Source organism: Magnusiomyces paraingens (assembly GCF_902498895.1).
Source record: "Magnusiomyces paraingens strain CBS 517.90 genome assembly, contig: contig4, whole genome shotgun sequence".
NCBI classification, from domain to species: Eukaryota; Fungi; Ascomycota; class Dipodascomycetes; order Dipodascales; family Dipodascaceae; genus Magnusiomyces; species Magnusiomyces paraingens.
The window spans coordinates 2,713,449-2,739,510 of NW_022474070.1; the positions used below are offsets into that span (position 1 = coordinate 2,713,449).

The window sequence follows — 26,062 nt, forward strand, 5'->3', positions numbered from 1 at the left end:
CAACAACAACAATAACAATAACAATAACAATAACAGCAACAGCAACAGCTACTTCGTTTCCATTCAATCCGCCCCTCCTTAGGTGTGCTGTTATATTTTTTTTATAGATTTTATTAATTATTTTTTTTTTTTTCAAGTGGAAAAGAGTTGGAAATTTAATGCTGATTTAACCTACTGAAAGAGCTTCGATTCAACAGTTTCAGGTCTCATTTTTTTTTTTTATTCTCTGAGCATAAACAGAACCTACTCCTTTTTTTTCAATTTCAGTTCTTTACCCCCTCTTTTTTTTTCATTTAAAAGAAGTAAAGATCCTTTCTTTTCTCTTGTTATCATATTAAGCATACAATGGAGTCCCTTGAAATCCACTCCAAGTCTTTCCTGATAAAATGGGCTGAAGTCTCGGACGAAGCCTTCATCACCTGGAAAGTTCAACCTTTGAAACGCTCAATGTATGTTAAGCTTTAAATCACCCCCCTCCCTGATTTTTATTTAACCAATTCATTTTTTTAGAAACTTTGGGCTGTACCGCAGGGTTTCCAAGAAAGTCGAAGAGGGTTCAGAGTCTGCAACGCGTAAATTCAGCTCCTCTAGTATCACTCAACAAGAACTCAAGGACCGTCTGCAAGCATCTGGCCTCCAACAAGTCCATTGGCATGGCAGGTGTAATCCTGATGAGATTCTTCAGGGAAAATTTGACGTTCTTCCGGGCATGACTGGTACGTATGCTTTGGTCTTTGATAATACATTTTCCAAAAGCATTGCTAAAACCGTACTCTTCAGTCTGCGCATCCATCCGGTCGCTGCAAGTGTGTCTTCCACATCTCTCCAAAGTTCTCTAAGCTCTGCCGCTTTTGATTCACAAGCATCCACTGTGGCCTCTTCTTCTTCATCATCTGGCACAAATGGCAGTAAAGTCAATGACGGCATGCCAAATTCCATTAAAAACTTTTCTTATCCCGCAAAATCAAATTCACAACATTCGGCTAATCCGGCTTCTTCGCCAGGTCTACAAGCCATCAGTACACAGACTCAATCAACAAAGCAATTGGATATCAATAATGATAAAATTAATACTATATCTAAATCTACTCGACACTCTCCTGGTGAAGACCTTGGTATCAGCCATAGTCACAGCCTTGGACATGGCTACAGTCGCAATCACAGCCATGGCCATGGCCATAGCCACAATAATCATGGTAGCCGCAATCATTCTCCTGGAGCTTTGGAGGCTTTGGCTATTGCTTCTGGTCCACAAATTCAGTCGACAAGACCTGTTTCCATGCTGCTTCCCTCAGCTGCTTCCTCCAGCGGGTCTCTGTCAGAGAAAAATTTACTCCCCAGAGGGCGCTCAGTCTCGCCATCAAGAAGACCGGGTGCGTCGGTGCGGAAATCATCCGTAACAATTGTAACTCAGCCACTGGAAAAACGAGATCTTAAAGCACCGCCGTCTATGAGTGATGGTCGAAATCTTTGGGGTACACTGCTTAAAAAGAAGCGTAAGAAACTCCAGGGGTACGCACGTAGATTCTTTCTGCTTGATTATAAGTACGGAACCCTCAACTATTATCTATCTGATAAATCCGCGGTGCTCCGTGGAAGTATGCCCATCAAACTTTGTGTCATCACGGCTATGCCCAGATCTCTTGAGATTTTTGTTGACTCTGGCATGGAAGTTTGGAACTTAAAGGCCCTTACACAGGCAGATTTCAAAACATGGACTTCAGCACTAGATGTAGTCAGACTTTCATCAGCGAATTCCTCAGATGCCTCTGCATCAAAATCTTCTCAGAACTTGTTGAAAACAGCTCTCATATCTTCAAGCACCACTCCATCGACAACAGAACAGACATCATCACCGTTGCCGCCTGCCACCTTGGGCCCCGCTCATCACCCCGCCTTGGAATCTAATTTTGGCATTACTGACTCGCATTTAGAATCCTTGTCTCAAATTATCCAAACATTAAATTCAGCTTCCATTAAGGCTAGAGAGGCTGCAGATCAGCAAGAAAAATCAATTTCTTTTCAGCCTTCGCTACCACAACGAAGATCTTCATTTTGGAGACGCCGAGGCTCTAAGCAAACCCAAGAGGAGTCTTCCCAGTCAACTATTTCTTCTTCAGCCATTCAACCTTCTGAATCAGGACAGACTCTCTCCCCCTATAGCATCAACGGTGCAATTTCTCCTAATAACCAGAGTTCAACAAATCTTTCCACAACTGGTACCCTCCCACCCCTTCCCAAGTCACCAATCTTAGATGGAGATCATTCTAATGGGGTTTCTCTAGATGAACTTGCAAAGCTTGATCTTAAAAGTATCTCACCTCCACCAGTGGCAGGACCTAATTCCGTCATTAATACACTCAGAGATTTATCCTTGACTATTGATAAGGTTACTGAGGATTTGAAGGCACTTTGGAATGACCAGTCTAATATTGCATCTGCTGCTTCCGCTGCCGCTGCTGCTGCTGCAATTGCCTTCAGAGAAGCTGCTCAGTCTTTTCCTTCAAATTCAGCCGCAGTTTTGGCCATTTCCCCAGGTACCTCTAGAGCAGCAACACCAATTTTATCACCCAATGCAACCTCAATTCATCCAGGAATTGTCAGACGGGTCAGCGATGGAAACATTAGTTTGTATTCTACTGACGAATTTTTTGATGCACAGGAGTTTGGTCAAACAAATGACGGTGTTATTTACATTGACAAGGAAGAGAATTCTTCTAGCTCTGAAGAAGAGGTTGGTATGCTGGAAAATGACGAAGATGATTCCTTGTCGTCTGATGATGAAGGTGACCTTTCAGTCACGACACATCTTCCTGCTGTTATGAATGAGATTGCTGAAGTTGAAAATGTTGATGGCGAGCCATACTTGTATCCTCTTAATGAAATCACCAAACCTCCAACCAGACGTCATGTTATTCCATTATCGGTTGCTTCGCCTCCAAGTTTGATTTCACTTGTTCGTAAGAGCGTTGGCAAGGATCTCTCTATGATTGCGATGCCAGTGACTTCTAATGAGCCTGTCACCATTCTTCAACGCATGTGTGAAATATTTGAATATTCGGAGCTTGTGGATAAGGCATTTACTTATCCTGAAGGCTCACCAGAACGTCTTCTTGCCATAGCTGCATTTGCTAACTCTTACTTATCATCAGGTCGAGCTAAGGAACGTTCTGCTCGCAAACCCTTTAACCCGTTGCTAGGAGAAACGTACGAAATGGTTCGTCCAGAAAAAGGTATTCGTGTTATCACTGAAAAAGTTAGCCACCGTCCACCTATTATGGCAATCCAAGCTGAATCGTCCAACTGGATAATGCACTACTCACCTAATCCTCACCAGCAGTTTTGGGGTAAAAGTGCAGAAATCAATAATAGGGGTACCGCTCGTTTGACACATTTGCCGTCCCGTGAAGTGTTTGAGTGGGAACAACCTACCACATTTCTGCGCAACGTGATTGCTGGTGAAAAGTATGTGGAGCCTGTTGGATCTTTAGTGGTTGTTTCCTCAACTGGGTGTAAGGTGGTTGTTGAGTACAAGTCTGGTAGCATGTTTTCCGGGAGAAGCGAAGACTTGAGAGCTGTCATTTACAACTCCAATGGTGCTCCTATCAAGGGATACGCATTGGAGGGCAAATGGACACAAAGCCTGGATATGCTTACTCCTAGTGGTGGACGTTCTAAGGTGTGGGAAGTCGGCAAGCTTGTTGACAATCACACAAAGCGATTTGGGTTTACTGACTTTGCAGCTTCGCTCAACGAAGTGACTTCAGTTGAAAACAAGAAGATGGCGCCAACAGATTCCCGTCTACGTCCGGATCAGCGAATCTACGAAGAATGTGGAATTGATAAGGCTGAGGAACTCAAATTACATTTAGAAGAAATGCAGCGCCAACGACGTAAGCAAATGGAGGATGCAAACGAAACCTATGTGCCCAAGTTTTTCGAGCTCGACAAGAATGAGAGTGTATGGAAACTCAAGACAGGCGAAGAAAACTATTGGCGAAGAAGACGGGCTGGCAACTGGGAACCCAATAATTTGGTTGAATTATTCAAATAAAAACATTCTTTTAATTTTTTTTTTTTTTTTTACAAAGCAATATATAATTTTTTTTTAATTTTTTTAATCTTTCCCCCATAATAATGAACCAAAAAAAATATTAGGACCAGCCCTTACAATATAGCCATGTTAAAAAAATTGAGTGGTGTATGCTTCCTGGTTAGTCAAAAACTTGAGTGCTTCTGGAACAGGCTGGTCACGAATCTTGTAAATAGACTTGATGGAGCCTTGCAAATCATTTGAGCACTCGGAGAGCTGAAATCCTGTTACCCAAGAAAGTCCCCAATTTGTTTGAATCAAAAAGCACGGGATACTCAAATATTCGCAGTACCCAAGAATAGAGTCAATAGGCATAATCTTGCCATGAATCACCACATGGTTTCTCAATGGTTTCTGGGCGAGTGGGCGCTTATGGGTTCTGTTGCTGCCAACAGCAGCCGTGGTAGTGTTCCTGCGGAAAATTGATTCCCTAGGTAATCCGTTTGCCATAAGAGGCCGCTTATATTCTTCATAAATCTGGGCACTGTTTAACGTTGGGGCTTGGTTAGGGTCTTTGTGATAGTAAGTCGGCAATCGCTGTCTACCCAAACCGTCTGCTTCTGTACTCTCTGCACCAGCTTTTTTGCTGTCATCTGTTGTAGGTGCTAGTTTCCAGGGCACAGCAATTGGCCAGTCAACAAGGTTTTCTTGTGAAACCTGGTGCTCAAATGCAGGCATGCACTTAGTCGAATACATTTGCGAGACGTTGGTGAACGTCTTAAGCGCCGTGCTCAGTGTTGTGTAAAAAATATTATTCTCGCTAGTATTGTTGCTTTTGTTATTGTTGTTGTTGGTACTTCCACCGTTATTTTTTACAGACCCAAAAAATTCTGTGCCATTATTACTGCTGTCATCCGAGTCCCAGTCATCGTCGCTGTCTGAAAGTCTGCCCATATTTTCCTCATCTCCAATTTCCCCAGTGTAATACCCAACAATGTTTTCTGGATACCCGTTTCTGGCTGCTGCTGCCGCCGCACAAGCTCGGATATATTGTGCAAACCCATTTGTTGGAGAAGCGACATCAATACTTGTGTCATAATAAGAAACCAAATCATTTATTATAGCCATCAGTCGTTTACGATACAGGCTAACATCGACGATATTGGTCTTTTTGTTACTCTTGCTGCTCTTGCTATTGCTATTGTTGTTTTGCTGTCCTATGAGATGGGTGCTAGTTCTACCGCTCCGACTTGTGTTTCTGGCCAATGCGCCAGGAATTAAAACTTTGGACTTTTGTATTTGAAGCTCATGTGCAAAGCAAGCCAGGTATGTTTTGATAAAAGAAATATGAATTTCTGCAATGCTTGTGCCTTCTTGGTCCTGGGTGGATAGATGAAAACATGCCGAGCCATGGGCTTTCCAAAACTTTTGAAACAATTGCGAAGTGAAAAATCGTGCTGGCGCAGATCTGTCAGTAAGCACTGCGAGAGGATACCCATACTGGTGGGCAAATGGAATAAGCACAGTTTGAATAATGGCTGCTGGTGGGTCGGATGGGTCAATGACTCCAAAAAATACTTCAAGTGTCTCACAGCAGGTGATTATGATAATATCCTTGGGAGGCGGTACTTCTTCCTCTTCTTCGTCGTCCTCTTCTTCAATGGAAGATGACGACGAGTGTGTTGAAGAAACAGTCCCTGAGCTTGCTGTTTCTGAAAACAATGAAGGATAATAAGAGGACGCTTCTGAAGATGTTGAAATGTGTGAATCAGCACGACGAACTCCTACTCTCGCAGATTGTTTCTCATTGGTACCACCATTACTGTGGGACGTGTGTTGGGAGGATCCAGTTCCAGCCCTCGAGATCCCTCCGCTGTTTTTCTTGTTGCCCAAACTAAAGTTTTTGTGACTGTCTTGGCTTCGGCCGCTGTTACTTCGACTAGTATTTCTGCTGTTGCTGTTGTTATTGCTCTGAAAATGAAACATATCCGGAAGAGGTTTGGAAAACTCAGACAAGGTTGCTCCACTAACGTATGACATCTTCACAACTTGCCATGGTCGGTAATACCCCGAACTCTCGTCTCCGCCCTCTTCTTCAACCACAGATCCTGTAGTTTGAGAAAAGGACGCATTATTTGCCTGAGTGTTTTTCCCACCAGATTCCTTACGTATGGTTTGCTGTTGTTGAGTTTTATTGATTTCATTGCTTGAAACGAATGGTGTTTTGCTGGTATCGCGGATTTTGGAATTGCGATCGGGCTTAGCTTTTATGATATTTGAAAAATCGAAAAACGGCTTGTAACTAAAGCTGTTTCCGACTAGCAAATCAAAGATTTGAATGTCAGCCTGCTGAATACTAGAAGTGAAACAGTGGTACCAGTGTTTAATAATACTTGTTATTAAACCTTGGTTTAAATGAATCTTTCCATTGTAAAAAATAATATTGTCGCATATTACCACCTCAGATGTATTTCCAGATGTGTTTCCGGTGCTTTTTTGTTTCTCCGTAACGGCCCGCACAAAAAGAGGCATAGATTTGGAGCTAGAAGTAATGTGAACATATGATGGTGATTTTTTGGAAAGTTGTTGACCAGTATTTTCTGACTTAATGGTTCCGTTTTCCGATTCATAAAGAATCTGACTAATTCGAGGGTTGTACTTTGATATTATTGCGGGAGAACCGGTTGTGCCATCTTTTTCCAAAGACAAATTTGCCCAAGACATTGCAATAGAGTCGATGAGTTTATGCTTAGATTTAATAATCTTGTTAAACAACCGTGAAGGAATGTGGAGGGCAAAGAGTAGTCGGTCCTTGTGCAAATCGAGCCGTAAAGACTTTCTATTTCTGGGATCAGAGATAAGAACCTTTGTTGAGGGAGTGTCATATTCTTCTACACGGATAAGCTGGGAATATTGGTTGATGCCACTTCTAGATATGGCTATTCGGAGGTCTGTGGGGATGATTGCAAGAAAAATCAAAAAAGCCTTACGGTCGCTGCATTGAGCCACTAGCTTTAAACGGCGAAACTCCCACAAAAAGTGTTGGAAAGAGGCAAAAGAAGGATAACGGAGAGCCGTCATTCTGTTTAATGCAGCAGAGCTTGCCAGCTCAGGCCACTCTTTAGGAAGCACCCTCAACAGAGAATCCATATACTCTTCGATATTTTGAGGGAATGGGGCATTGAACTGATCGCGGTACGCATTGGGCAATGCCAAAATGAGTTGGTAAATGTAAACGGCTAGTTCTTGACTATTAGCTGTCTCACCATTCTTTAAAGAACTGGAAGGTGAGGATAAGTTTGAGTGCCCATTGAAGTTGTTTATTGACTTTTTCTTGCGAAAAAGGTTTTGTGCAACAAGAGAAGATCGCCTTGAAAGTGAGGTAGAAGATTGAGCTGGGGTAGGTAGACTAGTGAGTTGATCTGGGGAGTGTTTCCGTACCAAAACAAAGTAAAGCGGCAAATCACAATAGTCTCCAGACCACACAGGGAAAGACGACTGGCATTTTGAAGTGTTCATAAGATTTGTTGGGAGTTTATAAATACTGCTGATGGATAATAGATAGTTATCTACACTGCAGTGAAATTTAAAAACAGTCTATAGGGGGGTATTAACAAATGACAAAAAAAAAAAAAAAAAAAAAAAAAAGAACAACTAAATGGGGAGAAAAGTTTGAAGATATAAAAATTATTTACTTATAAGTAAATAAATAGGAATATAAAAGAGAAAAGTATAGATGAAAAAAAGAAGGGAAAAAAAAGGGGTGAGAAGGTTGTAAATAAAAAAATAAAAAAAAAAAAAAGGGAAAAGGGAAAAGATGAATATAAAGAAAAGACATTGGGGAAGACTATTAGGATTTATGGAAAAAACTCAAACTTTATATGAAGGGCCAGCATGAACTATTTGGATTTAGAAGAAAGAAAAGAAAAAAATAAAATAAAAAAATGAGATTTTTGACTTTTGCCATGTTAAAGAAGAAATATGTGGTGGATATATATAAAAAGGTTTCTGTATATGTGAAACACTCAAAGTATAAGAATTTATTTTTGAGACAATATTAGCAGCAGTACCTTTTTTTTTTTTTTTCAAAAATCTTTGGTTTTTTACTGTGGATATATTTTCTTTTCTTCATCCAAATGTTTCTAGTTGGGTTTCTAATTTGTAAGGAATAGATAAGGAATTCGTTTTATTAAAACCGACACAATTAACGAGAGATAAATTACATATATTAGAAGAAAGAATACATCCTAGATAACATCACTCCCTAAAATTACTCTGTTGTATCCATTGCATCAGGGTCAGCAGAAGCATCAGTCGAGCTTGTGTTTTCAGTGGTATCATCAGCTGCTGTTTGTTGCTGCTGCTCTTCTTCTGGAGCCTCATCAGTGGTGGTGTTCAATGGGTTTGAAGTGCGAGAAAGGGAGTCCAAACGGTCCAGCCATGGGGTTACGAGATCATCATCGAGAATCTTGAATGGGGTATCTGCGCCCAAAAAGGCAATGCTTGTGTTCTTGGGTGTAAGTTCCTTGTCCTGGGCAAGAGTGTCTCTCAAAGCATTGAGGCCATGAACAATGAGTTGTTCAAGGGTAGCATCGGGGAACTCTTGAAAGTTGCGCTCCAGATATGTTCTTGCGGCTTGGGATCGGGCACCAATTGCGGTACCAAAGTACTCGAGGACTGAGCCGCTGGGGAGAAATTCGTACAGATGGGGGCCCTTATTGTCGTGGCCAATGATGAGAAGACCAACACCGTAGGGTCTGCGGCCGTATTGTTGTGTGTTTCCTTGGGCTTTGTCGGCAATTGAGTGAACAGCTCTTGAGACAGGTAATGGTCGGCCATAAACAAGACGTGAAGACATGGCTCGTTGTCTGAGAAAGTTGGAGAGAATTCTGGCGTCTGGGGCCAGGCCGGCGAGGGCCACACCCATATGTGTGTCAATGCCAATTAGCTTCTTTTGGTATGATCCCAAATCCTCTGTGTTTCTCTAAATGAAATATAATTTGTGAGTATAAATTTGTGACTTTAAATCAATATGAAGGCTTGTATTTGTGAATGATAAACATACCTTTAAGGCGACTAAAACAGCGTGAGTTTTGGAGACGAGGCCGACAGAGGCAGAACCCTGCTTGACTGCTTCCAGAGCGTACTCGACTTGGTATAGTCTGCCTGTGGGCGAGTAAGTAACAGCATCGTTATCGTATGAGTTTCTAAACTAGAAATAAATGTTGAATCAAAAAAAAAAAAAAAAAAAAAAAAAAAAAAAAAAAACAGAATTTTGATAAGCGGTTAGTACATTTAAGTAAAGAAATTGCCACTGAAAAAGTATATTATTTGAGTTGAAAGATGCAATTTGAGTCTTTTAAGGAAAGAATTAAAATAAAAATTTAAAAATGAAAGCGTACCATTGTGAAAAAGAGCCTCCTTTTTTTAAATTCCTAATTGTGGATAAGTGATGAGAAGCTGGAGAGTTGTTTTGTAGGAGTATTTGAATTATGAAGTGAGATGGGCAATAATATGGGTGGAACGGAAATGGCAAGGTGGTGGTGGCGATTTTGCACATCAAAGCCTGACGGGTTCGTTTTGGAGGGCGACTTGTTTTTTTTTTTTTTTCCTATGTAAGCAGAGAGCTACTGTTTATGTGGGAAGTGTGTGAAGTCAAATATGTTACAACTTTTATTGTAATTTCTATGTTACATATTTTACTGTAACAAATATTGTAACTTTTTTTTTTTTTTCTATTTTATTTTTAAAAAATATATTAATGATTATTATTATTATTATTATTATATTATTATTATTATTATTATTATTATTATTATTATTATTATTATTATTATTATTATTATTATTATTATTATTATTATTATTATTATTATTATTATTATTATTATTATTATTATTATTATTATTATTATTATTATTATTATTATTATTATTATTATTATTATTATTATTATTATTATTATTATTATTATTATTATTATTATTATTATTATTATTATTATTATTATTATTATTATTATTATTATTATTATTATTATTATTATTATTATTATTATTATTATTATTATTATTATTATTATTATTATTATTATTATTATTATTATTATTATTATTATTATTATTATTATTATTATTATTATTATTATTATTATTATTATTATTATTATTATTAGTATTAATAATTATTATTACTACGCCTTCCTACCCCACCCTATGAAGTTCAAGCCTAAAAGAAATCCGCCAGCACTAGCAAAGTCTCGTCGCTAACAGAAAAAAAAAAACGCGTATTTATCGCTTTACTCTGCTTGAAATAAATCCATACAACCTATTTAACTCCATATTAGGTCCAACAACAGTACCATTAAACACTACCACCAACCATTGGGGCCCCGCAATTACTAAAGCAGCTTAAAACAAAAGCCTTTTATTATTCTTTTTTTGGGCTTGAAATATTCTCATTGAGAAAAAAAAAAAAAAAAAAAGTTGTATCATCTTATCAACCTGACAAATTATTCGTCAACCAGACTAGGCTACCAGCAACCTTTTCAGATTTAATAAATAATAACAATATATAAATATATTTATATTTATATATATTTACCACTACCATCATGAACGTCAGTCCTCTATATAAGATTATCGCGCTGTCTACTGTTCTAGCCGCAGGCTTCATTCTCATCATTCTCTCATGCGCACTTTTCAACAACTGGATACCACTGTCAGTAGTCGGTCTGTTTCTGATAGCTCCCATTCCAAACGGTATTTGCGGCCAATACCAGGCTCACGATGATTTCATGAGCGAATCCACAAAGTAAGTAAAGGAATATTATTCTCATAATTTATTAATTTTGTGATGAAAAAAAAAAAAAAAAAATTTTTTAACATTAACGTTAACCATCTTTTAGCACAATTGTCGATTTCGGTCGGTTTTTCACAGGATTTTTGGTCTTAAGCGGTGTTGCTCTGCCTATTGTGCTGGCCCATAATAACATCATTGGAACACCCGCTATGATCATGTCCCTGGTAGGTGGTTCATTGATTTACTTAACGATTATCACATTCCGCTCATTTTTCCATGAGCCTGAAGATTTTTAGAGAATAATACCATTTTTTCTTTTTTTTTTTTTTTTTTTTTTACTTTCATGTTTGTGTATTTTGTTAAACTTATAAAGAAAATGTCATTTAAGTAACTTGTAAGAGTATATATAACTAAAGTTGCTTACTTGCAACTGTATTGTCCGTCCTATTTCTAAGGAAGAAAGCTTTCTTCTGCTTCTTCTGCTTCTTCTGCTTCTTCTTCTTCATTTCTTATGAAAAAAAAATAAAATAAAATAAACGCTAGCCTGACCAAAGACTGATTTCATGTAAACCTGGAACCTGTTACATGTGTGGCTACTTACTCATTTCATCAAGTTACCAGAAGATTCTTGAATTTGCCTTATTAAAGTCCAAAAAAAAAGAACCTAAAAAGAGAAAGAATCCCGAGAATAGCAAGTTGACTTGCGTGCGGAACACTTAAAAGTAACTGGCTGACGTGAGATCATGGGCTTTGGGGAAACTAAATTTTATAGACCAAATTCACCCATTTCTTGCTTTCTTTCTTTCCTTCTTTCTTTTTTTTTTTTTTTTCTTTCTATCTGTTCTTTCAATATAAAAACCTCACACGATCATCACTACCCACCATTTTCACTTCACTGAAACCTATACTGACATAGTATACAAAGCAATTAAATTCCTTTCTTTCTTTCTCACGAATTCATAACCTTTACACAATGACCAACGATAATGACAAGAAGGATAACATTGGCTCCAGTGCCAGCAAGGACGATTCCTTATCGCCCATTTCCGACTTTATTGATTTGACCGACAAAACACTCGATCGCATGTACCGAAATGCCTCACAATTGTACAATGATTACCAAGGCCGCTGGTCAGATTCAGTTGATGATACTCTCTCAACCTCTATCCCCACGTTTTTCCGCGAACGTGCAGATAACTTTTTCCAACATAACCCATGGTTTTCGTCCTCTTCAGACGAAGACAGTGGCTTCTCAAGGCTTCCTTGGAAATGGAATCACAGCCGTAACTGGAACTCTTCATTGGACGTTTTCCAAGTCGAGGGTGATTCAGAGAGTAACGAAAATGTTGGAGCTTCAGGTTCATTGACTACAACCACAGGTGATTCATTGACGTCTCCGCAAACAATTGAATTGGATCAATCCAAGCCTAGAAACCTTTGGGCTTTCCCTGTTCCTTCCACTCGCCAGTATGACAACTGCAAGGAGCTTCAGGGCACTTCTTTGTGGACTCGTGAGGGTGTCTGGCGCTGTTTGTTCCCGAAATCTTCTTCTGACCAAGCTCGTCTTGATCAGGCTTTAGAAAAGTCCAAGAATGCAGATTATGCATCTGCTTCTAACACCACTGATCCTTCTACATCTTCAACTTTAACTGAAACACAGGTCTTTTCAGATTTTACTACATATTTGGACTGGAAGTCAGCCGTTAGAAAAGCCATTGCGGCCAAGCGTCGTCTTGAACGCGCCGAGTGGCAAAAACAGTTTGACAGTCAGTTTGGCGATAAATCTCCTCAGCAATATCAGTCAGGTCAATTGACTACTTCTTCACCCAAGTTTATTACTGAAGAAGAAGCTAAGGCTCAAAACAAAAAGGTGGTTTCGTCTGCTTACTCGTCAACAACTGTCACTAAGGATGATGGCTCGCTGGAAACGAGAAAAGTCATTGAGAAATGGTACGATGATGGTACTGCTTCTGTAACTGAAAAGATTAACAATTCTCCCAATGATGGTAAGGGGAACGATGGCACTTCTGGCTGGTTCTGGAAGTAAATTGATTTCTTGTTTAATTTGTTATTTTTATAAAAAGTCCATTTCCAGTTTTGAGCGGTTTTTTTAGTCCAAATAGGTGTTGTAAATAGTAAAAAAAAAATTAATTCAATCATCATAAACAAAAATTAATTCTCATTATAAGCTATTCATAATAATATGTGTAGTATAGTAAATATCACAATAGCAATATATCATCATAATCATGAGTCGTAGTAGCAATAACAGATGTGTGTAGATACAGAGGTGGTCGTTAATTTGCAAAAGTTTGCGGTAGCATTTGCTTTGGCTTGCTTTCAACGCCCCATCATCATCATCATCCCCTTCGTTTTCGTTTTCGTTTTTAGTTGTCGTCATCATCTTTGTCTTCTTCATCAGCAGCATTGGGATGATGCAGAACTGCCCCCTTCATAAAGTAATGCTTTTTACGAAGCTCTTCAAATCGCTTGTGTTTCTCTTCTGGAGTCTCTTCTTCCTCTTCTTCTTCAGGCTCATTCACCACAGACTCGTCCTTGACAATTCGGTCATTTTCTATAGTCGCATCGCTTTGCACAGGCAGCTCAGGCTCTCCCAAAATTAAACCTTCCTCTCCGTCCAAAAGATCATCATCATCTTCCTTATAATACTCGGTCGATCCGGCATGGCTCTGGTATGGTGTCTTTGGCTCCGTGATCTTCATTGTTGCATTCTTCTCTTGCTCCGTCAAATACAGATTAACCTCATCCCACTTCAAGTGTTCTGGTAAGTGTCCATCCTCGCCATTTTCAGTGGAACCTGCAATTGCAGACCCAGCAGTTGCATCTGTTGGAGCGGTGGTGGCATTCAGAGATGCGGGTACAGGCTTCCCCTTTTTGGTGAGCTCTTCTGCAAGTTCGTTTTGGTGCTTCTTGATGATGGCATTCCCGACCGCGTGAATCTGGGCATTTGCTTTTGTGTTGAGAAGTACCGCGTGTCGGTCAAACTTTGGGGCGTCACCACTCTCAATCACGGCGTTATCGGGTGTTTCGGCCCCGGGCAAAATGTTTGGGTGTTCTGTTCTGTTTCTGAGAATCCCCCTTGGTTTTGTTTGATCGGTCATGATGAATATATTAATAAATCAAAAGATAAGAAATGAAATGAAATAAAAATATTTAGGGAAGAAAGAATAAAAACAGAATGATTTAGAATAACCTTGTTGAAAATTATATATTTATTTATAATATTAGTTGCTGTGTTTGAATGAATGGGGGGGAAAGAAGAAAGAAACGAAAAAAAATGGGAAAAAAAAAACTGACTATTTTGAAAATGATGGTGTGTGAATTTTACAAACACAAACTCACCGACGGGTATTTTTGGCACTCACACCCATACTCACATACAATGGAGCATTAATACTACTACTACTACCACACTCTCCTACAATGTATTGTAGATGACTACTTTAATCTGAGTATTAGTACTGCTATGCTGGGCGATGGTACCTAATGGCACGCCCGCTGGGCCACATTGGTCAGTTGGACAGAAGCAGCTCCGTTTTTTTTTCTCCACGATATACAAAAAAACGTATTCTAAGGGTTTACAGATGAACTTTAACCTTACTAGTCTTACTAAATAGAAGGTTATTAGTTATATATATATTTGATTTGTGGGGAATTCATTTCTTTTATTTGCGACCATGAGCAAGATTCTATATATATGTTTAATCTTAAAAAAAAAAAAATCTCTCAATATATTTGATTTCAAACGATTCAAAATCACTCGTTTTCTAAAAACCTTCTATCGTGATCCGAGTGCATTTTCATTCTACAGAACCCATACACATGTCACAATGAGCTTTTTTTTCCCTTCATCAGCTCAAGCAACAACGAAAACATAAATACGAGACAGCATACTGTGTATGGATATGCCCTTCACTAATAGTTGTTCTGCACACTGAGAAACCTGACAGAATTTGTTTTTTTTTCGGCTCATAAAATATCCATACACATGTATATACAACCTTTATTAATCTGAGCTGTAATCCAAGGAAATAAGATATCTTTCTATTTAGTCAACTTTAACAATTTTAAACTTTTCCTTTACCATTGATAATTGGACAAAAAAAAAAAAAAAAAAAAAAAAAAAAAAGAAAGTGGTTACCAATGATCTCCAAATAAACTTATGAAAAGAACAATGAAGAAAAAAAAACGTGCCTATTTAAATACCGCCTAATAAAGTATTTCTTATGCCAAATTGTCTCTTCTATGGCTAAAAGACCTTGGCATATTTTAACAAAAAAAAACAAAAGTTATTTCTAAAAGCCTTTAATTTGAACTAAAATCACACATTTTAGAAATAGAACTTTAACACTTTTTTTCTCTCTCTTTTTTCCTTTCCCGAAATCAACTGTTTTGCCCTTTAAAGATCGCTAAGATGGACAGTTTGTCTGCACTGCAGGAGAAGATCAGACAATTTGGTATGCATGATGACGACGATAATAAAATCTTAGTGAGTGTGTGTGGCTTTATATTTAACCCTAATTCATTATTTGATGTTAGGGTTCACTATTAGAAGACAGTCCCAAAGTTACTGCTGATAAGCTTTATCTGTAACATGGCTTGGAATTCTTTGAAAACTATATCTGCTAGAAGTCTTTATTACCGAATTAGGCCCATGAATTTCAAGTTTTGATATTTGAGAAATTAATGCACTACTATACAAGCCTTTCTTTTGAAAAATTCATGCCTGCTTGCATTAAATTCTTATTTTTCACACGATTATCACATAGTCAACAACTTGGATACCCTCTTACAATGATTCCCATTGTAATTCTCTTAAGCACTATAAATACTATGGAAAAGTCCTTAATTTCATCTTCAAAACCATCCAAAATATTTCTATCAATCTCACAATGATGTTACCTAAATGCCTAATTAAACCAATAACAATTGCTTTGTTCATAGCTTTTTCTTTTGCCTATGATGAGGAAAAGTACCAAGACTTGCCCCTTGGATCCATCCATGATGCCTGTCAACCCTCCCTCCTGGGTCTCCAAGAATATACTGGTTTCCGTATCCAACACCAAATTTCTTTGGACTACCCGTTTGATCACCATACCCGTATCACTCGGTGTGTACGTAACGAAGTCAATGGCTGGGACTCATACTTCCCAATGAACCGCAATCAAGACATCAAGTGGGGCCATAGGTTCTGTACATCGCATCATAACCATGACGGTGCTTGCTACATTTTGGCACGTCGTAAAGTAGCTGCACAGAGAAATAGTGCCTTATTTTATCATGGTGACTGGGTCGGAGGTATCTTCCGATGCCCTGGTAATCTTGATGATAACCACATTCCCTGCACTAACGAAAATGCAATGCCACTTTTCCCTCTCTATGCTGACGAACCATTCTTTGAATGGGAAGACTTGCCCGACTTGCGACACTTGATTCGCCGTGTTCCCTTACTTGTGACTCTTACTGAAGGTGGTGTCCCTCATGCGGATATTTACAGAAAAGCCCCATACAATTGGTGGACTTATATCGACATTCATGAGTCCTATACTTTTGACAATGACGAGCGCAACATGTTACGTCTAGCTCTAGACTTTATGGCCAATGGATACTATTTTCTTACCAATTCATATGTAGGTCTCTTTTTTGTCCCTTTGACAGAAGATTATTATGCCGAGTTTGGTGACGGTAGACCTCGCAGAAACACTTACATGACTGCCGACAGACATCCGTTTGAAGCTGAAAATTGGACCAAGGAGCCTCCCTTTTTTCGCCGTCACAATTTTGAAACCGAGCGACTTGTAGCTGTTATTGATGATGATGACATTGAAATTAGTTCATTTATGTCCTCAAACAGCTTGTCCATTTCAACGTCACAAATTTTGAAAACATATGGATTTATTCCCAAAGATGTTCTTAATGATTATAAAAAGAACTTGACTGTCAAGTTTGAAGAGGCTATTCGTCATGAAGATCCAATGTTTTCACATCCTCCTCCTCCTACAAACATTGACGAGTTTCTTGACAATTCTTATTAGTAGTTTTCATAAGTAGTAATTATTTTAATATATGAGTTCTTTTAAAAAAAAAAAAAAAAAAAAACCATTCAGAAGTTTACATATGCAAGATTTGAAATACCAGTTAAAAGTTGAACATATTTTGTACTAGATTCCATAATTTTCTCATAATTTTTACATGAAATTTCAATTATTGAACTATTCAATGCCTCAATACGCATGAAGTTGAAATTTTCAACAGCTCCAAATAAAAGGCAATCAGCCCAGATTTTGTCACAAACAGCTTTTCCTTATAAATACTCTAAAAATTCTTCAAATACTTGTTTAAACTTATCTAGAAATAATCAATTCTTTAAAAAAAAAAAACTCATGCATTTTTCAATTGTGTATCGGGTCTTTATTTTGGTTGCGTCTGTAGTCACAGCCAAAATCATTTCCAAAAGCAATTTCTGTTCTCAGCAAGACATTTACGGTAATGATTTTTCAGGCGTCATTGTCCAACATCAATACACGGTAGACTACCCACCCCAAAACCACCTCAGAGTGACCCGATGTCACAAGGGCAAAGACCGACCCTACGATGCGTTCCTGCCTCTGCCACAGTCGCAGGATATTAAATGGGGACAAAAGTTTTGCACGGGCAATAAAGATAAAAAAGCCGTGTGCTATATTCTGGCACGTCACAAAACAACCTCCCGCCGCGTAGTTAGCTTGTACCCGGCAGGCGAATGGGTCGGCGGAATATTTCTGTGTCCGGGACACCTACTAGACGACGGCGAGCCGTGTGTCAATGAAAATGCAGTCCCTCTATGGCCTCTTGTTGCCAGCAAGTTTGCACACTTTGAAGAGATTCACATCAGCTCGACCTTGACGCGTGCACCCATTCTGGTGTCTGCGGATCCCAGCGACCCTACAAACAACATTCCTGTCAACTGGGCAAACTTCATTGACGTTTACGAGGAGTATGTTTACCAGTATGGGAGCTGGGAACCGCAGCGCATGATGGGGGACCTGGCCATCAACACGTTCCGTTCCGTCAGTGATATGGCCAAGTCGCCGTTCTTCCCTCGAACAAACCGTGTATACTTTGATCCTGGTGACTACCGTCCGCGCCGCTTGGTACGTGTATTAGAACCCAGACGACTTCCCGAAGAGGACCCAGACAATTTTGATCGGCGCTTGTCATCGGCATATTTTGATCTGCCAACGTTGGATGGTGATGACTACAAGAAGGCTCTAATTTCAATTACAAGCACTCAAAATAATGACAATAAAAAGGATAAGAAAATTGAATTACCAATTACTATGGGGTCTCTAGTTCAGTTGAGTTACCATGTTCCTCGGAGTATATTTGATAATCTTCTTCAAGCAATCTACACTTATAACTCTGTGGAAACTGCGGCTCTAAACGTGAATGACTCAAAATATCAACATCCAGCCCCCTTTCGAAATCCTTCCATTAGTCTTGATCAAATTACGCTTCAGTCCTAATGTCATTGAAAAAGCAAAAGAAAAAAAAAAAAAAAAAAAAAAAAGGTATCCATTAATATCAAGATGTAACAATTTCTATTGGATTTTTTTTTACATTTTAATAGATATAATTGACTATCAAAGCCGTATAATATATTGATTGAGCCATTGAAAAAGACCTGGTAATGTTTTCTTTGTCATTTTATTTTCAAGAGGAGAGAAAAAAAGTTTGTTGATAATGGTGATTGATGTAAATTTGTTGAAGCGTAATATGTGAGAGATGAAATGGTATTAAATGGTATTATTTGTCGATACATTAGCAAGTAGTAGTAGTAGTATTAGTAGTATAGTACATTTACTCTTCGTCAGTAGGAAGCTTCAAATCAAAGCCCCACTTCTCTTCGCCCTCTCTAACTTCGTAGTACTTCTTGAGATCGACTCCGTGATATTCGTGGTTAACCAAGTTGAACCAGGGGAAAACGTGTGTGAAGGTGGAAGAATATGTCGAGTTTCTGGCAGCAACACGTTGTAACCAAGGAGCAAGGTCCGAGTCGCCGTAAGGCTTGAGGCCCTTGGAGAGACGGGACTTGATTTCGTAACGGTCCTTGGTCACCTCGGGGGCGTTCTCAACGATGCCCTGGAATCGCTGGACGGAGCGGTTGTAAGAAAAGATAAAGCCGGAAGCAAGACCAATGAACGTGGCAATGCGGAAGGTGCGGGGCGAGACTTTTCGGCTCTTGCCCTCGGATTGAATGTGTTCACTCCAAACAAGGAAAAGTGGTGCGGATGCTGTGAAAAGAGCCCATCGGAGGTAATCAGAGGCTCTGAAGTATTTGACGACACGGGTGAAGTGAGGATCGATATCAATCAGCTATTTAGGAGGGGAAAAAAAAAAGAATGTTAGTGTTGGTTCAACTAGGGAAGCTTTGTTGGTCCAGCTCTCAGTCTATCTTTGAGATATTTTAAAGGTCGGTTTCAAAGAGGGAGGGAGTCTATCCAACAATAATATATAAAAGTGATGAGCCACAACATACCTCATATTCGCCCTTGATGGGGGTGACGTTCTTGAACTCCGACATTGTGTGTATATATGTGTATGTGTGTGTGTGTGTGTGTATGTGTTGAGGACTTAGGCAAGTAGAGAGGAAATTTTTGTTGAAAACAGACGGGCGGGAACCTATGCTAGAAGGGTGTGGGCTACGGGCGTAGGAGGGTTTTTCCCAAATAAAAGGATGGTTAATAGGCTCGAGCAGTAGGCCAAAAGTCAGCCAATAAAAAGTTGATGAATAAAAATCGCCGGGTCTTGAGAAGAAAAAAAAAAGGCAGTGTGACTGAGGAAAGGCTAAGTAGAGGTTTGTTACAATAAAGTTGTAATGTAATTTGTCATGTGATATTTGTAATGATGACTAATGATTTTATGATTTACGCTTTTCTATACATTAGTTTTTTTTTTTCAGGGACTTTGTGAACAATCAAAATTGATTTCAATTTTGAAATTTCATGGGGATTTGAGCAAAAAAGATCCAAAACTACTTTTAAAAAAAGATTTTGAAAAGAGATCATTTAGTCTAATCTCAATAAAAAGTTTAAAAACAAAAAAAAAATAACATTTCTAACCCAAACGACATGGCACACCCTTTGGTCTTTGCTCTGGAGAGGCATGGCAGAGAATTTTTTTAAATTTTTTTCAACGTAATAGTTTACACAAAAAAGCAAATCACAACTCTTTAACGAGAAGTGGCCTGGACCTTCTGCTGGGCACCCTTGGCCTGCTGCTTAGAGACCTTGGGAGCACCTCTGGAGTGGGCGACAGCGCTCTTGGCCTTGTCAGCACGCTCCTTCTTCTTAGCAGCCTGAGCAGCCTGGGTCTTGGACTGAACAGAAATACCAGCTCTGCGCTTCTCCTTGAGGACCTCAACGGAAGCACCACCGACAGCACGGAGGTTCTTGACAGTCTTGCGGGTGCGCTTCTTGGCAACCTCCTCAGTGATACCCTTCTTGTGCTGTTTGCGGTAGACAACGGTCCAGGAAATCTTTCTGGGGTTCAGTCTCTGGTGGAAAAGAGAAGCAGTCTTGGAGGACTGGAATCTGAAGATTCTAGAGTCGCCTCTGACGAAGAGAGTGCCTCTGCCAGGGTAGACCTTGGCGCCGGAAAAGGAGTCAATTTCAATCTTCATTGTGAACCTGAATTAAAAACGTATTAGACAAATATTTTCAACAAATAAGTTGTGAGTGCAAACTAAATAATCAGCATTTTAGCAATTCAAAGTGCTTGTTGTTTAAGCGTAACATTCAGTATTATCTCATTAATCAAAAGTTAACAAAACGTATCGTTGCAAAACGACTACATCGAGGTATAACAAGCTTTATTTCCAACATAATAATATCGACAGCATAGAGGGTATTCTAAGATTATAACAACAATATCAAGTCACTGGTATTTTAATTATTTTAAAGAATGCACATCACATAACAGAGTATACTGAGTACATACCTTGTTGATGTGGTAGGGTGTCGATGGATGTGAAGCCTGGGTAAGGTAGGTTGGCAAAACGGAACCAGAAGCGAGCCAAAGGGGGAGAGCAACCAGAGTCGGGAATTTTTTTTTTTTTTTTCCCTCCCTCTCTCGCGCTCACTTAAAGATTTGTGTGTTGCGTTGTAACACATTGTAACATAATTCTTTAGTAGATGTTGTAGCAAGAGAATATAAAGGTCACGTGTGTGTTATACCTGATATGGTATGTATATGTGACTGTTGTTTTTATTTTTATAACTTTGTGGTCTGGAGTATTATTCAGAACTAATTCTGAGTCTACCAGTCTACCAACACACATAACAAGCATGCTTTGTTAAAAATATTTGTTACAGAGTATTGTAACAAAATAGTCTACCTCCCTAATATGGCTGAAAATTTTTCTTAATTAGTGGGCACTGGAAGGAAAGCCGCAATATTTGAAAATCCTTTAAGGTTGTATTTTCTCGGTCCTTTTTCTCCTTTCTCTTCTCTCTTTTTTTTTTTTTTTCTCATCACACAAAACACCGGAGTGAAAATTCGCAGAGATGGTTAGTATTAAATTTGATGATAATTAACATGAGAGAAATGCAGTCCTTTATTAGAATTTTGGGACTTTACACTATATTTAACGTTTTTCAACATTTTGATTTCTATAGTTTTCAAGAGCACAGTGTCTTGTGAAATTTTTAGAATATCATTGCTGGAAACGATGAATTTTTTGTAAAATTTTGTAATCTTGTGGCCTATTGAAAGCATTTTTTAATTGTACTAACTATATATAATAGGCCCCTAAGACTAAGAAGGATCAAGAGAACATCAACTCTCGTTTGTCGCTTGTTATCAAGTCTGGCAAGTACACCCTTGGCTACAAGTCCACTATCAAGGCTCTCCGCCAGGGTAAGGCCAAGCTTGTCATCATTGCTGGCAACACCCCCCGTCTTCGCAAGTCCGAGCTTGAGTACTACGCTCTTCTCTCCAAGACCACTGTTCACCACTTCCAGGGTGGCAACAACGAGCTCGGTACTGCCTGCGGTAAGCTCTTCCGTGTTGGTGTCCTCGCTATCATCGATGCCGGTGACTCTGACATTCTCACTGCCGTTTAAATTATATTTTGTATAAAATAGAAAATTAATGGTAGTTGAATGACAAAAAAATAATATAAAAATTAATGACTTGCATGATAAAATGTGTTCGTAATGAAAATGTAATGACTTGTTTGGTTATTTATTATTTAAATTATATATATGATTGATCTACTTGGATTTATCGGGGTTCTTCCAGGGTCCCAGTGTGAAACCTCTCCAAGTGCCAGTAGCATTGAAACCTGCAGCAGCACCAGGAAGATCAATAACACGCTGGACCCATTTGTTAATAGCTGGGAATTCCTTGGAAACATCAATGCCCAGTGAAAAGGAGCTTCCAACCCAACCGACGGTGGTGATATCAGCAATAGAGACGTGGTTACCGACCAGGTAGCCCGTATTATTATCCTCGAGCTGCTTCTCTAGGACTGAGTAGAGTCTTCGAGTTTCTTCGGTGTAGCGCTTGATGCCGTACTCAATTTTCTCTGGAGCAAAGACCTTGAAGTGGTTAGCTTGGCCCTGCATCGGGCCGACACCTGCGTTTTGGAAAAAAAGCCACTCAACTGTTTGGAGGTACTCAGGAGTGCCGCGGGGGTAAGAAATTTTGTAGTCTTTGTCATACTTTTCAATAAGATAGAGTAGAATGGCACCCGACTCCCAGACATTGACAATCTTACCATCGTCAGAAATGTCAAGAATGGCTGGAATACGGCCATTGGGGTTGATTTCCAAGAACCAAGGCTCCTTTTGAACATTTTTGGAAATGTCAACGGTATGAGTCTTGTATGGCAGACCAAGGAGCGACAGTGCAACCGAGATCTTGACACCATTAGGAGTACCTAGTGAGTAGAGAGTGATTCCCTTGGAAGCAGGTGCATATTGTTGAGGAATTTTGTCAAAAGCCATTGTGAGTTGAGTAGTATAGCTTAATAAAGTTAAATCGGGTTAAATACGGTTAAAAAGGGTTGAAAAAAAAGTTAAACAGAGGTGAATTGAATTGAATTGAATTGAATTGAATTGAATTGAGACTAGAAAAGAGATCTTAATGAAGTTTTTAATTATATCAACTTCACTTGTGAATGTGGGATCTTTATATACATTGCAGAATTGCTTACAAATGCTCTCTAAAATGACGTTATTTCGCAACTCCGCTCAAAAAAAAAAAAAAAAAAAAAAAAAGAGTTGCATTTCATTTGTAAGCTGGCAGTCCTTTATCCCCAATTGCCCCCGTGGTTGTCTTTCGGAGTATTTCAAAAAAAGAGGATTCTCACGTCAAGTTGATCGTTGAAAGCGAAGAACCATTAGGATTCAGAGTTGATGAAAAATGTGCTTGAATCGGTTACAAACTATGTAATGGTGATGACAGCGTTTTTTTTTTTTTCTTCACTCAATCAAAGTACTAGGCAAGCCACGATTGAAAAAAAAAAAAAAAAAAAAAAAAAAGTTCCAACAGTCTCAAATTGATTTATCAAAGTAGTTTAAAATTTCTTTGGAATTATAATTATAAATTACATTATAATGTACACTTCTCATCTAGTTTTCATTTAAATGATGGGGTGAATGATCATCTAGATAGTGTATCTCCAAGTTTTAGCCATAGCAGATTCAAAATACATGGCCCCCCACATTTCCCATCAACTTTACAAATATCACGCACAATCAGCAATCATTTCTACTATCTTTATCATTTTTATTAATCAATGATATCCCCAAAACCGGGTCCTCTTTTTCCCGCGGCCTGTGTCTTTTTTTTTTTGTTTTTTTTTTTTGTTTTTTGGCCTCTTTTCTTGTTTGCTACTTTCCTTGCTGTAGTGAAAGGTCCCGTTGTAAATTAACGTGCGGCTCACTTCGCGGCTCTTTATCCGTTATCGCTCTTTAATTCTTCCGTAGCGCTCATTTTTTTTTTTTTTGAATGGCCAATAAAACACCGCTGTTCAAGTATTTTCATACCAGCTACTCGTTTTAAACGGCCATGTTGCCAGCATTTATTTTTTTTTTTTTTTTCAACCACTTTCTGAAGCCCTATTTTTTTTTTTCTTTTTTTTTGCAAATCTTAATTAGAAACACCATTTTTTACATATATTTGGTAAAATACTGGAGCTGGGTATCTCCTCAAAAAGTTTTGTTATATATATTATAAATACTACATTTTTTCTCAACGTACAATGCTCAGAAACTCATTTGTCAAACGGCCGCTTAGCTCTCTGAGACCATTGTCTGCAAGATCTCCCTCATTGAATCTGTTCGCCATGGCCTCCCGCAACTATCACTTCCCCGCAAATCACCCTATTCTTTCCAAACTTGCGGCTCATCCTGAAAATGCAGTTGCCATCCGTCACGTTCCCTCCGGAAATGCCTACACATATGGACAGATGCTACGTGACATTGGCTTCTGGCGCGAAAAGTTCCAGGAGCTGACCGGCGTATCCGATAAGGCTGGGCCCACCAGTACCAGTGCACGTATTGCTATTATGGGTGAAAACTCATATCAGTTTGCCGTCATGTTCTACGCCGCTCTGGCCCTGCCAAATACTCTTGCTGTCCCTCTCTGTACAAACCATACTGCTGCAGAGATTGAGTATCAGCTCAACGACTCGCAGGCCGAGATTGTCGTCACTCCAGTTCGGTTTCTCCCTAAAGTCGAGCAGTTTGCAAATGAAGCTGTCAAAACAACCGATGGCGCTGAAAAGTCACGAAAAGTCTTGACTTTTGAACAACTCCAGCCAGAACCAGCAAAGACAATCAAAGAACCAGTCGAGTTTTCAGATAGTGTGTCTAGCAGCGGTGCTGGCTACATGCTCTACACTTCTGGCACATCTGGTAAACCTAAGGGCGTTGTTACCCCTCTGTCAACATTTACTGCTCAAGCCAAGGCTCTTTCTGCAGCATGGGAAATCGATAATACTACTAATTTCCTTCATACACTTCCCCTCCACCATGTCCATGGCGTGCTGATTGCCCTAACTCTTTCTGTCTTGGCTGGTGGCCGTGTCGAGTTCCTTTTCCCCTTCAAGCCTGATTCTCTGCTGCATCGTCTTGCTGGTACAGATGTATTTGACGTTCTTGCATCTGGTGAGCGTGTGCCATCACCCCCCATTAACACATACACGGCTGTTCCCACAATCTACACACGTCTAGTCACATTTCTGGATGATCCTGCTAATACCGAGTTTTCTGCTTCTCCAGCCCTTAAGCAAGGTATCCGTAACCTCCAATTGGCCATGTGCGGCTCCGCTGCTCTTCCAGATCCTCTGCGATCGTCTTGGGACCGTGTTACTGATGGTGCAGTCCCATTGCTCGAGCGTTATGGTATGACTGAAACAGGTATCACTCTTACTCAGCCCCTCGAGCCTTCCAAGCGTGTTGGCGGTACTGTTGGTAAGCCAGCACCTTCAATTGTTGCACGTGTAATGGATATTAAGAACGGAAACAAGATTTTGTATCAAAGTGGTGACGGCGGGTTTGACAGTCCAGCTGTAATTCGTCCGGATACCATTGTGGAGGGTGATCTTGTCATGGGTGGTCCTACCGTTTTCCAGAGCTACTGGAACAAGCCACAAGCCACTAAGGAAACTTTTCTGGAGCAAAAATCACCTGAGGACGAGCGTTGGTTTATCACTGGCGATGTTGCGCGATATGATCCCCAAACTGATACCCTGTCAATTCTAGGCCGCTCGTCAATGGATATCATCAAGTCTGGAGGTGAAAAGCTTTCCGCACTTGAAATTGAGCGTGAGATTTTGGGTATTCCACAGGTGGCTGAGGTCGCTGTTGTGGGCGTTCCAGATGCTGAGTGGGGTGAAGTCGTGACTGCCATTTTGGTTTTGAAGCCTTCATTGACTGAACAACAAAAGAAGGAATTTACGCTATCATATCTAAAGGGTGAGCTTAAGAAGAAGCTTGCTGGTTGGAAAATACCCAAGAAAATGCTTGTGATTGACAAGATTCCTCGAAACCAAATGGGCAAAGTGAACAAGAAGTCTTTGGTCAAAACTTTTTTCCCCCAAGATTCAAAGCTTTAATTTAAACCATATGTAAATATTAGAATGCATTTTTTTTTTTTTTTTTTGAGCTGTACTTGTTGTCAAATTTTATCGAAAATTAAACTTGAAATCATTGAAGAGC

At 39.3% G+C, this 26,062-nt stretch overlaps 13 protein-coding genes across 13 annotated transcripts; 7 read left to right on the forward strand and 6 right to left on the reverse strand.

Moving 5' to 3' along the window:
• Positions 1-345: 345 nt before the first annotated feature.
• Positions 346-4,054, forward strand: SAPINGB_P005573 (uncharacterized protein; the record flags this gene model as incomplete). The annotated part of the gene is made up of 2 exons (XM_032000287.1): positions 346-449; positions 511-4,054. 2 exons carry the CDS (start codon positions 346-348, stop codon positions 4,052-4,054), a joined length of 3,648 nt encoding a protein of 1,215 aa, XP_031856178.1.
• Positions 4,055-4,183: 129 nt separating this feature from the next.
• Positions 4,184-7,552, reverse strand: SAPINGB_P005574 (uncharacterized protein; the record flags this gene model as incomplete). The annotated part of the gene is made up of 1 exon (XM_032000288.1): positions 4,184-7,552. The coding sequence occupies one exon, from the start codon at positions 7,550-7,552 to the stop codon at positions 4,184-4,186; it is 3,369 nt and encodes a 1,122-aa protein (XP_031856179.1).
• A 751-nt stretch (positions 7,553-8,303) lies between these two features.
• Positions 8,304-9,438, reverse strand: SAPINGB_P005575 (uncharacterized protein; the record flags this gene model as incomplete). Its single annotated transcript, XM_032000289.1, has 3 exons — positions 8,304-9,017; positions 9,099-9,245; positions 9,436-9,438. The coding sequence occupies 3 exons, from the start codon at positions 9,436-9,438 to the stop codon at positions 8,304-8,306; spliced, it is 864 nt and encodes a 287-aa protein (XP_031856180.1).
• A 1,209-nt stretch (positions 9,439-10,647) lies between these two features.
• On the forward strand, positions 10,648-11,131 carry SAPINGB_P005576 (uncharacterized protein; the record flags this gene model as incomplete). Its single annotated transcript, XM_032000290.1, has 2 exons — positions 10,648-10,847; positions 10,942-11,131. The coding sequence occupies 2 exons, from the start codon at positions 10,648-10,650 to the stop codon at positions 11,129-11,131; spliced, it is 390 nt and encodes a 129-aa protein (XP_031856181.1).
• Positions 11,132-11,808: 677 nt separating this feature from the next.
• SAPINGB_P005577 (uncharacterized protein) lies at positions 11,809-12,882 on the forward strand (the record flags this gene model as incomplete). The annotated part of the gene is made up of 1 exon (XM_032000291.1): positions 11,809-12,882. The coding sequence occupies one exon, from the start codon at positions 11,809-11,811 to the stop codon at positions 12,880-12,882; it is 1,074 nt and encodes a 357-aa protein (XP_031856182.1).
• Positions 12,883-13,222: 340 nt separating this feature from the next.
• On the reverse strand, positions 13,223-13,957 carry SAPINGB_P005578 (uncharacterized protein; the record flags this gene model as incomplete). The annotated part of the gene is made up of 1 exon (XM_032000292.1): positions 13,223-13,957. One exon carries the CDS (start codon positions 13,955-13,957, stop codon positions 13,223-13,225), a length of 735 nt encoding a protein of 244 aa, XP_031856183.1.
• A 1,791-nt stretch (positions 13,958-15,748) lies between these two features.
• On the forward strand, positions 15,749-16,891 carry SAPINGB_P005579 (uncharacterized protein; the record flags this gene model as incomplete). Its single annotated transcript, XM_032000293.1, has 1 exon — positions 15,749-16,891. One exon carries the CDS (start codon positions 15,749-15,751, stop codon positions 16,889-16,891), a length of 1,143 nt encoding a protein of 380 aa, XP_031856184.1.
• Positions 16,892-17,239: 348 nt separating this feature from the next.
• On the forward strand, positions 17,240-18,361 carry SAPINGB_P005580 (uncharacterized protein; the record flags this gene model as incomplete). The annotated part of the gene is made up of 1 exon (XM_032000294.1): positions 17,240-18,361. The coding sequence occupies one exon, from the start codon at positions 17,240-17,242 to the stop codon at positions 18,359-18,361; it is 1,122 nt and encodes a 373-aa protein (XP_031856185.1).
• Positions 18,362-18,695: 334 nt separating this feature from the next.
• SAPINGB_P005581 (uncharacterized protein) lies at positions 18,696-19,419 on the reverse strand (the record flags this gene model as incomplete). Its single annotated transcript, XM_032000295.1, has 2 exons — positions 18,696-19,211; positions 19,375-19,419. 2 exons carry the CDS (start codon positions 19,417-19,419, stop codon positions 18,696-18,698), a joined length of 561 nt encoding a protein of 186 aa, XP_031856186.1.
• Positions 19,420-20,067: 648 nt separating this feature from the next.
• SAPINGB_P005582 (60S ribosomal protein eL24) lies at positions 20,068-20,517 on the reverse strand (the record flags this gene model as incomplete). The annotated part of the gene is made up of 1 exon (XM_032000296.1): positions 20,068-20,517. One exon carries the CDS (start codon positions 20,515-20,517, stop codon positions 20,068-20,070), a length of 450 nt encoding a protein of 149 aa, XP_031856187.1.
• Positions 20,518-21,400: 883 nt separating this feature from the next.
• On the forward strand, positions 21,401-21,958 carry SAPINGB_P005583 (60S ribosomal protein eL30; the record flags this gene model as incomplete). The annotated part of the gene is made up of 2 exons (XM_032000297.1): positions 21,401-21,403; positions 21,641-21,958. The coding sequence occupies 2 exons, from the start codon at positions 21,401-21,403 to the stop codon at positions 21,956-21,958; spliced, it is 321 nt and encodes a 106-aa protein (XP_031856188.1).
• A 150-nt stretch (positions 21,959-22,108) lies between these two features.
• Positions 22,109-22,843, reverse strand: SAPINGB_P005584 (uncharacterized protein; the record flags this gene model as incomplete). The annotated part of the gene is made up of 1 exon (XM_032000298.1): positions 22,109-22,843. One exon carries the CDS (start codon positions 22,841-22,843, stop codon positions 22,109-22,111), a length of 735 nt encoding a protein of 244 aa, XP_031856189.1.
• Positions 22,844-24,102: 1,259 nt separating this feature from the next.
• Positions 24,103-25,959, forward strand: SAPINGB_P005585 (uncharacterized protein; the record flags this gene model as incomplete). The annotated part of the gene is made up of 1 exon (XM_032000299.1): positions 24,103-25,959. The coding sequence occupies one exon, from the start codon at positions 24,103-24,105 to the stop codon at positions 25,957-25,959; it is 1,857 nt and encodes a 618-aa protein (XP_031856190.1).
• Between the last annotated feature and the right edge of the window lie 103 nt (positions 25,960-26,062).